This window comes from Phragmites australis, chromosome 24 (genome assembly GCF_958298935.1).
Source record: "Phragmites australis chromosome 24, lpPhrAust1.1, whole genome shotgun sequence".
NCBI lineage: Eukaryota > Viridiplantae > Streptophyta > Magnoliopsida > Poales > Poaceae > Phragmites > Phragmites australis.
Window position 1 is genome coordinate 5,017,402 of NC_084944.1, and position 12,322 is coordinate 5,029,723.

The 12,322-nt window shown below is 44.0% G+C and overlaps 1 protein-coding gene across 1 annotated transcript; it reads left to right on the forward strand.

Moving 5' to 3' along the window:
• Positions 1 to 6,462: 6,462 nt before the first annotated feature.
• On the forward strand, positions 6,463 to 9,559 carry LOC133907637 (nascent polypeptide-associated complex subunit beta-like). The gene is made up of 6 exons (XM_062349704.1): positions 6,463 to 6,624; positions 7,434 to 7,501; positions 8,387 to 8,535; positions 8,630 to 8,686; positions 8,941 to 8,979; positions 9,203 to 9,559. Exons 2-6 carry the CDS (start codon positions 7,434 to 7,436, stop codon positions 9,385 to 9,387), a joined length of 498 nt encoding a protein of 165 aa, XP_062205688.1. The 5' UTR covers positions 6,463 to 6,624; the 3' UTR covers positions 9,388 to 9,559.
• Positions 9,560 to 12,322: the final 2,763 nt, after the last annotated feature.

Below are 12,322 nucleotides of genomic sequence, written 5' to 3' on the forward strand. Positions count from 1 at the left end.
TCCGAATGGTCCTCATGTCGTGTGGGTAAAGGAGTATCCCCATGCATGATGTAAAAACAGTTCGAACTACCACGCTCTTGATCATGAGCATGCCTTCTGTCCATGCGCACCATCGTAGAGTCACGAGTTGTGGATTGTGGTTGGATATATTGGTTATGATGGAGATAGTTTGTGTTATATATATGTTCATGATGGTTCCAGTTACTTTTATGTACAGTTGGTTATTGCATGGTATATTTGTATTGTTGTTGGTTACGTTTAGATACTCACACTTATGTGTCTAGGTTGTGGATGCATATGTTTTAATCAACCTTGTGGTATTTTTCCTTGCTAATGGTCCAATGCATAGTCCTTGGAGTCAAGCTATTTATACGTGTTCTATATAGATTAATTCTTGCGAGTACCTTCGTACTTAGTTGCTCTATAGGTTTTGTAGGTGAGAAAGAGACGGTGTTTGGCTACTTCATACCCACCGATGCTAGTGGAGGGAATGAGTAGGTAACTACTCGGAGATCGCGCTTTTGGGGTGAAGTCTAAGGGCATATGGCTTCACCCATCTTATGTTGTCTTTAGCTTTTATTTCCGCTGCGTAGTTTCTCTTTTGGCTAGGAGTTGATTAGTTTTAGTATCCTCTTAGATCTCTTCACTGTAAATTGTTAAACTTGTAATGGTTAAAAACTTGTAATATGATTTAATTACTCGCTCTTTATTAAGCTTGGTTATGATTGTTTAAGTTGAAAAGGTATGTGTTTCGATCTTGGGCACAAAACACGTACAATACTATCATGATGATATTCTGATTAATTGTCGAGGTGGTGATTAGGAATAATCATCCACCTGATGATTAATTAGAATACTATTTGGATGGTTCCTCACATCAACACACCTCGAAGATCGCTCTGTAGGGTCTCTTGCTCGACCACGAACATAAGTTCACACTCGGACACCGCTTCCCGGCTGCACTGGTCGATGAAGTCATCGATGGAGGAGGTCGGGGCGCAGAGTGAGGAGGAGGGCTAGTCAATGCAAGAGCTCTACAACTACAGCAACGATACAAGCCCATCAAAGAAATAAAAAACTTCATTCAAATATGATACAAGCCTACGTTACAGGGCGACATTTACTCTTCAATGGTCACCATCTGGAAAATAGACCCTACATACTCCACCGGCCCTTGGTACTCTGTCTGCAGCCTCGCTTAAGCTTGAGGACCAGCAGTCACAATCCCCCTCGAACAACCTCAAGGTTGAAGTTAGGGTCACGACAGTGGTAGCACTAGAGAACATACTCCATCAAGGTTTTCGCGCCTTCTTTTCACCATGTCCGTTGCGGTTCTCGCCGTTAGGATGCCCAAGAGCTGGGTGAACTTCTCTGCCAAGAAGCTGATGGCGTAGACACAACCCTATGCAGTTTCTTCCTTTGGCCTAGTGACTTTCAGATATAGCAAAAATGACCCTATTAGACTATGATTGTGATTTTGGTGATTAATGATAACATAGTCAATGAGACTAACATATTTGTCAAGAATATATGTTAGTAGGTCTTATGGATGTAATACATGAAGAAGCCACAACAGGCGGGATAAAGTTTGATTAAATTAGAGAAGTCCCAGGAGAAATGAACTCACTGGATGGTTCAATGCTCTGGGTGTTGAACTCACCGGAGTATATTTGGCAAAGGGAGAAGCATGAAGACCTCATCGGAAGGTCTGATGACCAGAGAAGATACACACTAGAGCATTTTGTCCAGAGAAAGTTGCAGTCATTGAAGTTGAAGATCAAAGCACCAGATGGTATGGTGATCAATGTGTTGCACACACCGGACAATGAACAGTGCAAAGAGGTGGAACAAAGTTGAACGCATCGAATGGTCTAGTGATGAAGGTTGTGCGCACTGGAGCATTATTTCTAGAGAGGGTTGCAGTGGCTCAGTTAACTGAAGTCAACTCACCGAATAGTCCGGTAATGAAGTAATGTGCACCGGATGCTTACACCAGAGCAATTTACACAGAGAAGAAGGAAAGGCTCGAATGGCTTAGTATAACTCACCGGATAGTCCGGTGATGGAGATGAAGTATACACCGTAGTGTTCAGTATTCACATAGCCTTGAGTGGGGTTCCAACAGCTAGTTTGTGAGAGTGTACTCATCAGATGATCCGGTGTTAGTACTATTGTTCTCACCAGATCATCCAATGTTAACAACTTTTCTGAGCCGTTGGGTTAACGACTAGTGCGCGAGTTTAAGGCTATAAATACCCCTTCACTTAGTCATTTGAAGGTGTGGCATACTGCTGGAGTCCAGAGAAGTTCATGTACACCCGAGAAGACATCCATGTCAACAAAGTGCTTAATGTGATTATCTAAGGCGATTGAGCACAAGATTAGTGAGTGATTAGTGCTTATAGGCCTAGAGAGAATGTTGCTAGGTGATTGCTGTCTAGAGAGTGGATTAAAGAGTGATCCAACCTTGTACCAAGTGGTACGCCGACACCTTGCAGTCTTAGTGACTCGCCGGTAAGCTTGTTGACCCTTCAACTTAGTGTGGAGCGGCGACAAGAGGCGTGTACGGGGACGCAGAGACTATTGCTTTGGTAGCTCAAGCTCTGAAGTGATCACGATGCCAAGGAACCAGAAGAGAGGCTAGTGGCGAGACCTTACCTTGACGGCTTGGTGGTTCATCCGGGTGGAGGTCTTGTCTTTGTGACTTGGTAGCTCAAGAGCCGTGACCAGGTGCCGACCAGGAGTATATCCTTGGTGGAGCTCCAATGTAGACTAGAGGTGGCACTCATGCCGTCGATACCACAGGAAAAATCCTTATGCCGAGTTTACTCTCTCTACCTTATTTATGTTTTCGTATTTATATTCTTATAATTTACCTTCTTAGATAGATTGCAAGCGTTTTGATCGGTAGAGTAGACATACTAGATAAACCTAGAATACATATAGATAGAATTTAATATATGTTTATCTTGTATAGTTTTTGGAGCTGAAATAGTGCTAAGTGTCCTAATTTATCCCACTCTTAGGACGTCACCGATCCCTTCACCATCCCGATGCTTCTTAGCCCCCCCCCCCCGGCATTGTCAGCAAGGCGTCCCTCAGAAAATCATGGGTCGATCGCTCATCCTGCAACTGCTTGGTGCTTCAGGCAATGAGCGCAACCTTCTCCTACTGAAGCGCATGCCTCGCCTTTTTCTTGTCGGCCACCATCTTCTCTAGCTTGGCACAAATGTGACCTGCCACCTTTTTCTCTATGATTCATTTGCTGATGGAGGCAGAAATGCTAGCAACTGGAGAGAGCGGGTCAAAGGTAGGAGAAGGCGCTGCGGGAAATGTTGCGGATGGCTCGACAGCTGTGGAGGCCACAACAAGTGACCTTGGTGGGGGAGTCACGGCTGTCCTGAGGGCTGAGGTGTCCAGCTAGGGAGGCGATGGAGGAGTTGTGGTTGGTGTTGTTGAGGGGGTCAAACACCTACAACGACAACAAAATGCGGAGTCAAGGAAAGAACACGAAGTGTCTGCGCCTAACCGGAGAGCTTACCGCATGGACGGAGTGGTGAGCACAACGCGTGTCCTTGTGAAGCCGCTAAGAACAGGCGGTGGGGAGGTCGGCGTCCCACGGTGTGTTTGGACACTTCTAGGGAAGTCGGATCCTCCGCCGACCTCTTCCTCCCTTGCCGGAGGCTTGACAAACATCAACCTAGGTACCCCGGTTGGTTCAGTGCGAGACTAGTCACTCATCTGCTGACCGGCACTGCTCGTAGAACCTCCACCCGTGGTCGATGGTTGACTCCGAGCAGCCTGATTGTCACTACAACTAGATGGGTCTATACTGCAACCAGGTTGGTTGTTAGTGGGGTCAACACTAAGCGAGGCAGTGGTTGATTGGGCATCGAAATGGGTGTCTTGGCGAGCCTCTCTCACTAAGGTGGCCTCAGAGACCTCCAGGACCCCGTCTATTATCGGTCAGGCACAGGACATCGACCTCAGGAAGACCCTACAGCAGCACAAACCGTGAAACCCTATCATAGGAGAAGGCTTGGGGGCAGGTATTTTGGAAATGCCAAACTTACCCAAAGTCATGCTCTTTCCGATGAAGGAAGATCGCACAGCGGAGGGACGCTGGCTGGAAGACCGTATTTCCTCATGGCAGCTGATATTAAGTTTCAGACCCATGATTCGACGACCTCATCAGTAAGATCTGGATAAAAGGGGAGATGTGAGAGGTCACACACCTAACAAAAAGCACCCAAAAACGGCTGCAACATTACATGAGGAACTCTCCCGAGTGACATCGTCTGGCACATCGTACTAGAATGCCGGATGTGCTCGCCTCCGAAAGGGGCACAACTAGCGCTTGATGAAGTCGCAGATGACGTCCGACCCTGTCAGCCTGGCCTCTTAGAGCCGGTCGATCCATTTGGCGAGGGTTAGCAACTTCAGAGTTATCGTGGGGTTGCTCCCAGTTTTCGATGACTTGCGCTAGCACGCTTGACACATTGAGGTTGTTTAAGGAGTTGTCTATCGTGAGGTAGAACCATTCCCTCATCTAGTCCGATTGCGACAACTTGAGGCCCACATCGATGTAGGAGACCATGATGTCATCGCGGAGACGAAACCCATAGCTTCCGATGGCTAGCCCGGTCATCAACTGGCATGTGTAGAAGAACCGGAAGATGTCTAGGCATGATTCGACTCCGATGAAGTTCTCACACAAATAAGAGAATATGCTCATCATGAGAATAAAATTGGGGTTGAGATGTAGGTAACAAATGTCATAGAAGGAGATGATGGTGGTGAAGAACTCGAAGAAGGGCGGCACAAGGCCGACCAAGAAGAGGATAGGCAACGAGTGAGCAGGTTGCTTTCATGCATTTGCTTCAGCCTCATCGCATCGCACTTGGATTTGGGGAAGGTGGGCTCGCTAACGGTGCAGGCCATTGGACGATGGAGAAAGATGATTCAGTGGTAAGAACGGAGGTAGAGATGAGGGGCTCTGAGCGCGGAAGCTTGAAGGCTAAGGGAGATGATGGAAAGATTCGTGAGGAAACTCTGCGCTCCATTTAAAGGGTCGCTGTGGGGTTTGATTCTTTCGAATTTCTAAAGGCTACACTTGTTAAATCGAAATTCCGTCAGGTCCGACACCATTTCGTCCCCCACGTCTCTCTCCCCCCTCTCTCCGGATATTTAACCTCCCCTCAAGATACGGTTTTCTAAGTCGACCATTAAAGTGAGCCGCATCAGCGACCACTCCCCAGGGTGAATATGCGCTCACCTGGGTCCTAAGTGGTGCCACCAGACCCGACCACATGCCATTACAACGAACTATTCAGTTCACACATCCACAATGGAGTTTAGAGGCTTCTGTTGATGTAATAGGTAAAGGGGTGCCCCACCGGACGGGCTTCTCGCTGTCAAATGTCAGCCTGTGGTTGATATCCTTGAGACCACGGCTTCACCCCATGACCTGGTCGGGGCTCAGTCGACTAGCCCCCTAGTCAATGGAGAAGACCTTGCGACCAACCTTTGCTGGTCATATGGCAGGTACTCACTTAACTAGTTAAATCGTATTAAATGCCATCTACTCAAGTTTTTTCCTTCCATCCACTCAAAGTTTTTTCTTTCCACATGCACCTCCTTTCGACGAGCATGGTCGTGGACATACATAAAGTTAGAGTGAGCTGTCCCATAGCATTAAATGCTATGGAACAACCTTGCAGGCGAACATGACAACACTTGGCGGATTTGATAGGCCTGCAGGGCGACCATGGTAGGTTAGGCGTGCATCCCTCTATAATGATAAACTAGGAGTAGTTGGTTTCGTTAGAAGTAAGTCTGTTACAGAGTTTGGCACAGACCATTTGCTTGTACTCATTTTTTCCTATTATATAAAGGAGAGGATCCGACTTGCAAAGTGAGGAGATTCTGTAACAAGTTCATCTAATCAATAAGAAAATACACATGACGTAGTGCTATTATTCTATGGAAGGTCTGAACTTGAATAAATTTCTACGTTCTTGTGTTCATTCGATCCCACTATAAAAAGACGCCGATCAACACGCTCATCATCCAGTATTCTTTAGATTCATTGTGATAGATCATCCTGATACAAACAGAAACTCCGTTTAACCTCTTCAAACATATACAATTAAACAAGCAATTTAATTAATAAATATAATTTTACTCAACTTATTTCTTATAAGACCCCATACACAATCCATATAAGATAAATCATATAAATAATCAATGACACCCTGAGCCGGAAGTGACGAACGGAGCAGACCTGACTGTAACGAAAGCCACCAAACAGGCGAGGCGAGCGAACACGCACCCGAACCCCGAGCATGAGGCCCCCACTCCCGCACGCGACAGAACCCGCGGCGGCACCCGTCCATCACGAATCGGACGGCCAGGGATCCCTCAGGGTTAAAACCCTAAACTAGAAAGGGGCTCGCAGTGGCAGCCAGCCGAGCCAGCCGGCCTCCCGAGCCCTATCTTTCTATCTTTTTCCCCTCTCCCGGTCTCCTCCCACAGTCCCACTCCTATCCTTTCCTCCCCTCTCCACCCCCGCGCCGCCGCCGCCGCCGCCGCCGCCGCAGCGTCCCCCCCGCCCCCCGAACCAAGGTGAGCTGCTCAGGCTGCCGTGCAGCAGCGCTGCTAGTACAAGTAGTTTCCTTTCCGCATCGAGCAGGGGTGTTTCGCGCGATTTTGTGTGGCCTAGGGACGACTGGATCTGTGTTTTTGCTGGTTTACACGCCCAAGCGCCTTTGTCAGATTTGGGTTGTAGTCCGAGGTTATCGTTTTGGGCTGTTTTCTCGATCGATTCGTGGTCGAAGCTAGTAGGGAAGCACTGTGCTTTGTGGTTCCGATTTTGTTACATTTGGGGTGTTCTGTTAGGGGAAGGGGTTTAGCTTGTTACTATTGATCGCTTGATATTATGTTTGGGAGCAGCAGCCGTGTTGGATTAGTTTGTGTTGAACTGTAGAAGAAATCATTAGTTAATTTTACTCACAGCGTGAGTAATAACCTGATAGCATTTCGTTCTAAATAGCTGCTGCATGAAGTGTTATTACGTAATTAAGCGAGCAGTTAGTTGAGAGAAGGTAGATTGAGAGCGTTCTTTAGCAGTGGCTTAGCAAGCAGCATACATGTCTTATGTGTGGCTTCCGATGTGCAACTGAGGACAGCCTCTGCCATGCCAGCTGCCTTAGTATTGCTGAAATAGTTAGGATGCATGCCGTTGGTTGATTGAAACCGTTGCGGTTAGGCTTTTTACCTTTGTGTGTGCGACGTATTTACATTCATGCCGCGGCATTGTATTAGTGTTTTCTGTGATCTCCTCCGTGCACCTGTACTCCATGTTGTAGTTAGTGTGTCTTGTTTGCTGCCTTTACTGAAAGAACTTTATACTGATTTATTTTTCTTCCATGCAGATGAATGTTGAAAAGCTCAAAAAGATGGCAGGTGCCGTGCGCACCGGGGGGAAGGGTAGCATGCGCAGGTCCTTATTCTTCTTATAGACGTATTCAAGATGACATGTTAACAGTTATGCATAGTTGTCCTGGTGCTTTTACTTTGTGTTGGCTCATATGATTTCTGTTGCACTCACAACCTATGCTTGTTGCCTTATGTGGAGTAATGACTTTTTTTGTTTACGATGAATTAAGTGTGCTAAATACCTTCACTTATGTGTGCTTGTTGTTCCTTCCATAAATGCACTTGTCCTACCATTTCTTACCTATGTTATTGCCACAGACTTGAGGCAATCTAACATGGTAATCAGCTATGAACTAAAATGATAGACAAATGATGTTAAATAGTACCAATCATGTTTTGCTACTCATGAACTTAGGACAAATTGGCACATATTTGTACTGTCAGATGGTAATCAGCTATGAACTAAAATGATAGACAAATGATGTTAAATAGTACCAATCATGTTTTGCTACTCATGAACTTAGGACAAATTGGCACATATTTATACTGTCAGATGGATGTTCTACCCATGATATTCTATGCTTGAGCAATTGTTGCCTTTTGTGGAGTAATGACTTTTTTTGTTTACGATGAATTAAGTGTGCGAAATACCTTCACTTACGTGTGCTTGTTGTTCCTTCCATAAATGCACTTGTCCTACCATTTCTTACCTATGTTATTGCCACAGACTTGAGGCAATCTAACATGGTAATGAGCTATGAACTAAAATGATAGACAACTGATGTTAAATAGTACCAATCATGTTTTGCTACTCATGAACTTAGGACAAATTGGCACATATTTGTACTGTCAGATGGATGTTCTACCCATGATATTCTATGCTTGAGCAATGCTAGCAGGCTAGGAACCTCCTGGACTATACTTATTATGAGCTTTGCATTGGTGGCAGGAAGAAGAAGGCAGTCCACAAGACTACAACCACCGATGACAAAAGGCTTCAGAGCACCCTGAAAAGAATAGGAGTGAACACCATCCCTGGTATTGAAGAGGTCAACATTTTTAAGGATGATGTTGTTATTCAGTTTGTGAATCCTAAAGGTGAGATACCTTAACACGTAAATATAAGTTCTGCACGATTAGTACTCCAATTCCTGCCTTTTCTTTTTACATTGTTTTCTTGTTTTCCCTCCAGTGCAAGCTTCAATTGGTGCTAATACATGGGTGGTCAGTGGAACTCCACAGACAAAGAGTATGTTCACATGACTTGCATTATCTGCTCAAGTAGCTTTGTCAAGATGCCCTTAATGACCTGATAATGTTCAGTTCGTCAACGTGTGCTTAACTAGATGACAATGTTGTCTTATATTCACTGTCAAATCATCAGCTGGTTCTTTGTGTTACACATATTTTGTCAATTTAATTTGTTGAAGTAAAATTAGTTATGAACTTTGTGTTAAATTTGCATGACAGTATTCTTATGTTAGCATTTTCTTATTTGAACAGAACTTCAAGATCTGCTGCCATCAATTATCAATCAACTTGGTACGTGTCTCTTTACACGCTTTTCATGAATATCTATTGAATTCAAAGTTTATAATACTCTACAGTGCTTTCAACATGTAACTGTTATCTTTGCGTCCCCACCTTTCTGCTAGTTTCTAGAGGACTACTGAAATATTTTATGCAAGTTATAGAGTCACTTGCTCTATTGTCTTATTGAATCTTGTAGAATTGATATTGTCTCATTTAATTTGCTCCTATTCAGGTCCTGACAACCTGGACAACCTTCGGAGGCTTGCGGAGCAATTCCAGAAGCAGGCCCCTGGTGCTTCTGGTGCTGAGGCTAGTGCGAGCACAGGTGCTGCTCAGGATGATGATGACGATGTGCCCGAGCTTGTCCCTGGAGAGACATTTGAAGAGGCTGCGGATGAGAAAAAGGAGTCGTCATGATTTTGCTGCATGTCTGCTGTTGTGGAGGGTTATAAGTTCAGCGTTGCCATTACAGACCTCCTTTTAAGAAGTTTACCTACCTTATTTGTGCCCATGGTCCGGTTTTGTCATGGACGAGAATTTGGTCCGGTATGTTGGTGGAATTTTACATGAGGTTTGCCTCTTTTTGTTACTTGGTCCGGTATGTTGGTGGAATTTGGTCCGTACTCCCATCGCTTGAGGCTTGAAGTGTTCTAAATCATTGGGGCCTGACCATTGTTCCTGTATTCTGATCTGCGATTGAAGTCTAGCTAACTGGTAAAGGCAACCTGAGCCTATTTCAGAATTTGATATTGCACGGGTATGAGCACCATGTTGGATTTGATCTCGGCAAATCAGCTAATGTGATCTAATTGGAAACCAAAATTTTAGGGGGAGTCGTGACCTTAGACGTGCCACGATCAGAGGTGTAATCAATGTTTTGGTTGCAGTCTCATTCCATTAGCCTTACAATATAAAGGGGAATGGTGGGGTTTGTTGGGATTTCTATCTCTGTAGCTAAACACATATCCAACATTTAAAACTCTAAACTGATCAAATCCTCACCTGTTTTTTTTTTTTACCAATACGTATGACTATACTGACGGTCTACATGGCTACACCGATATATTTTTCTCTCACCGTTAAGAACTAATGACGTCACTGAATATATGTATCTTACGTTTCTGCAATTAAGATGGGTTTGATCTAGCACTATGTTAACATATTGATTAGATGAGTATTAAATTCAACACACCAAGGTTACACTCGAGTTCAGGGTTTCATGATTCGTGTAGATGAGGTACCAGAGAATCAGATCATTGGCCATTGACTTACCTTGGCTGGAGGAAATTTCTTGTAGTTTCACCTTAGGCTATCTTCGGTTTCAACAGCTACAGTACCCCGCAAACAGTGTAGCGCTCGAATTTCCAGCAGGTAGGGTAACCATGGCTGAAATACTGTAGCACCGTAATACTGTTCATAAAAGTTGATTGTGGGTTTAAAAGGAGGAGAAGAGTAATAGAAAGTATGAAATATGATAGCTGTTGGAGATAGAAAAAATAAAGAGTATTGTAATAGTGTAAGAGGATGTTGTAATAGTATTATAGGAGATGAATTTTTAAAATATCTGTTGGAGATGTACTTGCATGCTAGGCCTGATCAGCAAGAACTCCAGGTTGAAGATGTGGCGATTCCTCGTGTAGCTCTATCTAGCAAACAAGGACGACGGCCTTCACTCCGATGCTTTTCGTCTAGCCTTCGGTGGATTGGTACGGCGTTGCTGCTGCCGATCCCACCAATTTTTTGTTGGAGCTTTTAGCCATTTTGTAGCCTCAATGGTACAGCAACTCCGATTCATTCCAACGTTTCAGAGGCCGAGTTCGCCTACGGCGCCGGCCAGGTCAACCCGACAGGTGCGGTTGATCCAGGCCTCGTGTACGACGCCTCCGCCCTCCGAGACCGACCACGTCGACCTCCTCTGAGCGCAAGGGTACACACGACGCAGCTCGCCACCATCACCGGAACGAACGCGACTTGCTCGTCGCCGACGGGCTCCATGGCTGACTTAAACTACCCGTCCATTGCCATCCCAGTCAACAACTACGGCGTGGGCTTCGCCGTTGAGGTCCCCAGGACGGTGACCAACGTCGGGCCAGCCAACTCGGCGTACCGCGCCAAGATCAGCTCTGCGCCGGGCATCACGATCAGCGTTTGATCCCGACGAGCTGGGATTCACCGCGGAGCGGCAGTGTTGGAAAAATAGAATCTCAGATTTAATTTAATTCAATTTTAAATATGACATGAATATGAATATATACTAATAACAAGCTTTGATTAACTCTAGCGAATACCGACTAGATTCGAGAATGAGATTCGACTAGTTTTCCTAGTAGGATCTCGACAAACTCCGATGAGATATATAACAAATCGTAGTATACGTATTCAATGTCAATATGAAATGCATAGACTCCCTTGATATCGATATAGTAGATGAAGACAAAGTAGATAAAACAGATCGCGATGATATAGATAAAGCAGATTATGAATCTGTTGCATCAAACGCTTCCTAAAAATCTTATTCATCCTCTCCCAATACAAGATCTAAGAAGAAGTTCGTCGGTATATACTGACGGAATGAGATGAAGTAGTCTAAATGTAATGGTGTAACATAGAGAAAATAGATAAACCCTAATTATATATATAATTGTCCTTTTACTTAGAAAGGTTTGATCTCTTTTCTTTTGTTTTGGGCGCCTAAGCTACTTGCTTACCAGGGCCGGTTGGGAGCAGGGTTAAAAAACCAACGGTAACCGAGCAAAAATCGCGATAACCGACCTTCTCGGTCCGGTTCGGTTTCAGAAATCGAACGGTAACCGAATTTGAATTCAAAAAATTCAAAAAAATAATTCAAAAAAATCTTTAAAAAAACTAAACACAATTCTAAGACCTTCTGTGAATTTTTTTTCTTTCAAAAATAATGTCTTTTGAATCATATTCTATAGGGAGGAAGTTTGAAAAAAATGAAAAAAATTGAAACGTGCGGTTCAATTATTAACTCATGTTAAGAAAAAGTTCAACATGCAAACATATATTTTTCTTGTGTAAAACGTATCTTAAGAGGATCTTTGAAATTTATTTCACTTTATTTAGAGTTTTATTAATTTCTCTATGATTTTTACAAAGTTCACAAGCATAAAGTGAATATGTTAAGAAACAGCACTGTAATTAACTTTTTCATATCTACTATTATTTTTTCTACGTAAATCATAGTATAAATAAACTAATGAAAGTGGTTTCACTAATTTTTGAGGTGTGATGGGTCAGTTATGAATTAATCTAGTCGCAACATATTTACACAATCATGCATGTTACAATAACTAATTCATGAGTTCATGTATTTTTAAAAGACATAGGA

What these genes read in the sequence shown, in the direction of transcription:
- LOC133907637 (XM_062349704.1), top strand. Translation starts at nt 7,434, where the DNA reads ATGAATGTTGAAAAGCTCAAAAAGATGGCAGGTGCCGTGCGCACCGGG. An exon ending in GGGAAGGGTAGCATGCGCAG is followed by an intron (nt 7,502 to 8,386) that starts GTCCTTATTCTT and finishes CATTGGTGGCAG; the next exon opens with GAAGAAGAAGGCAGTCCACA. An exon ending in ATCAATTATCAATCAACTTG is followed by an intron (nt 8,980 to 9,202) that starts GTACGTGTCTCT and finishes GCTCCTATTCAG; the next exon opens with GTCCTGACAACCTGGACAAC.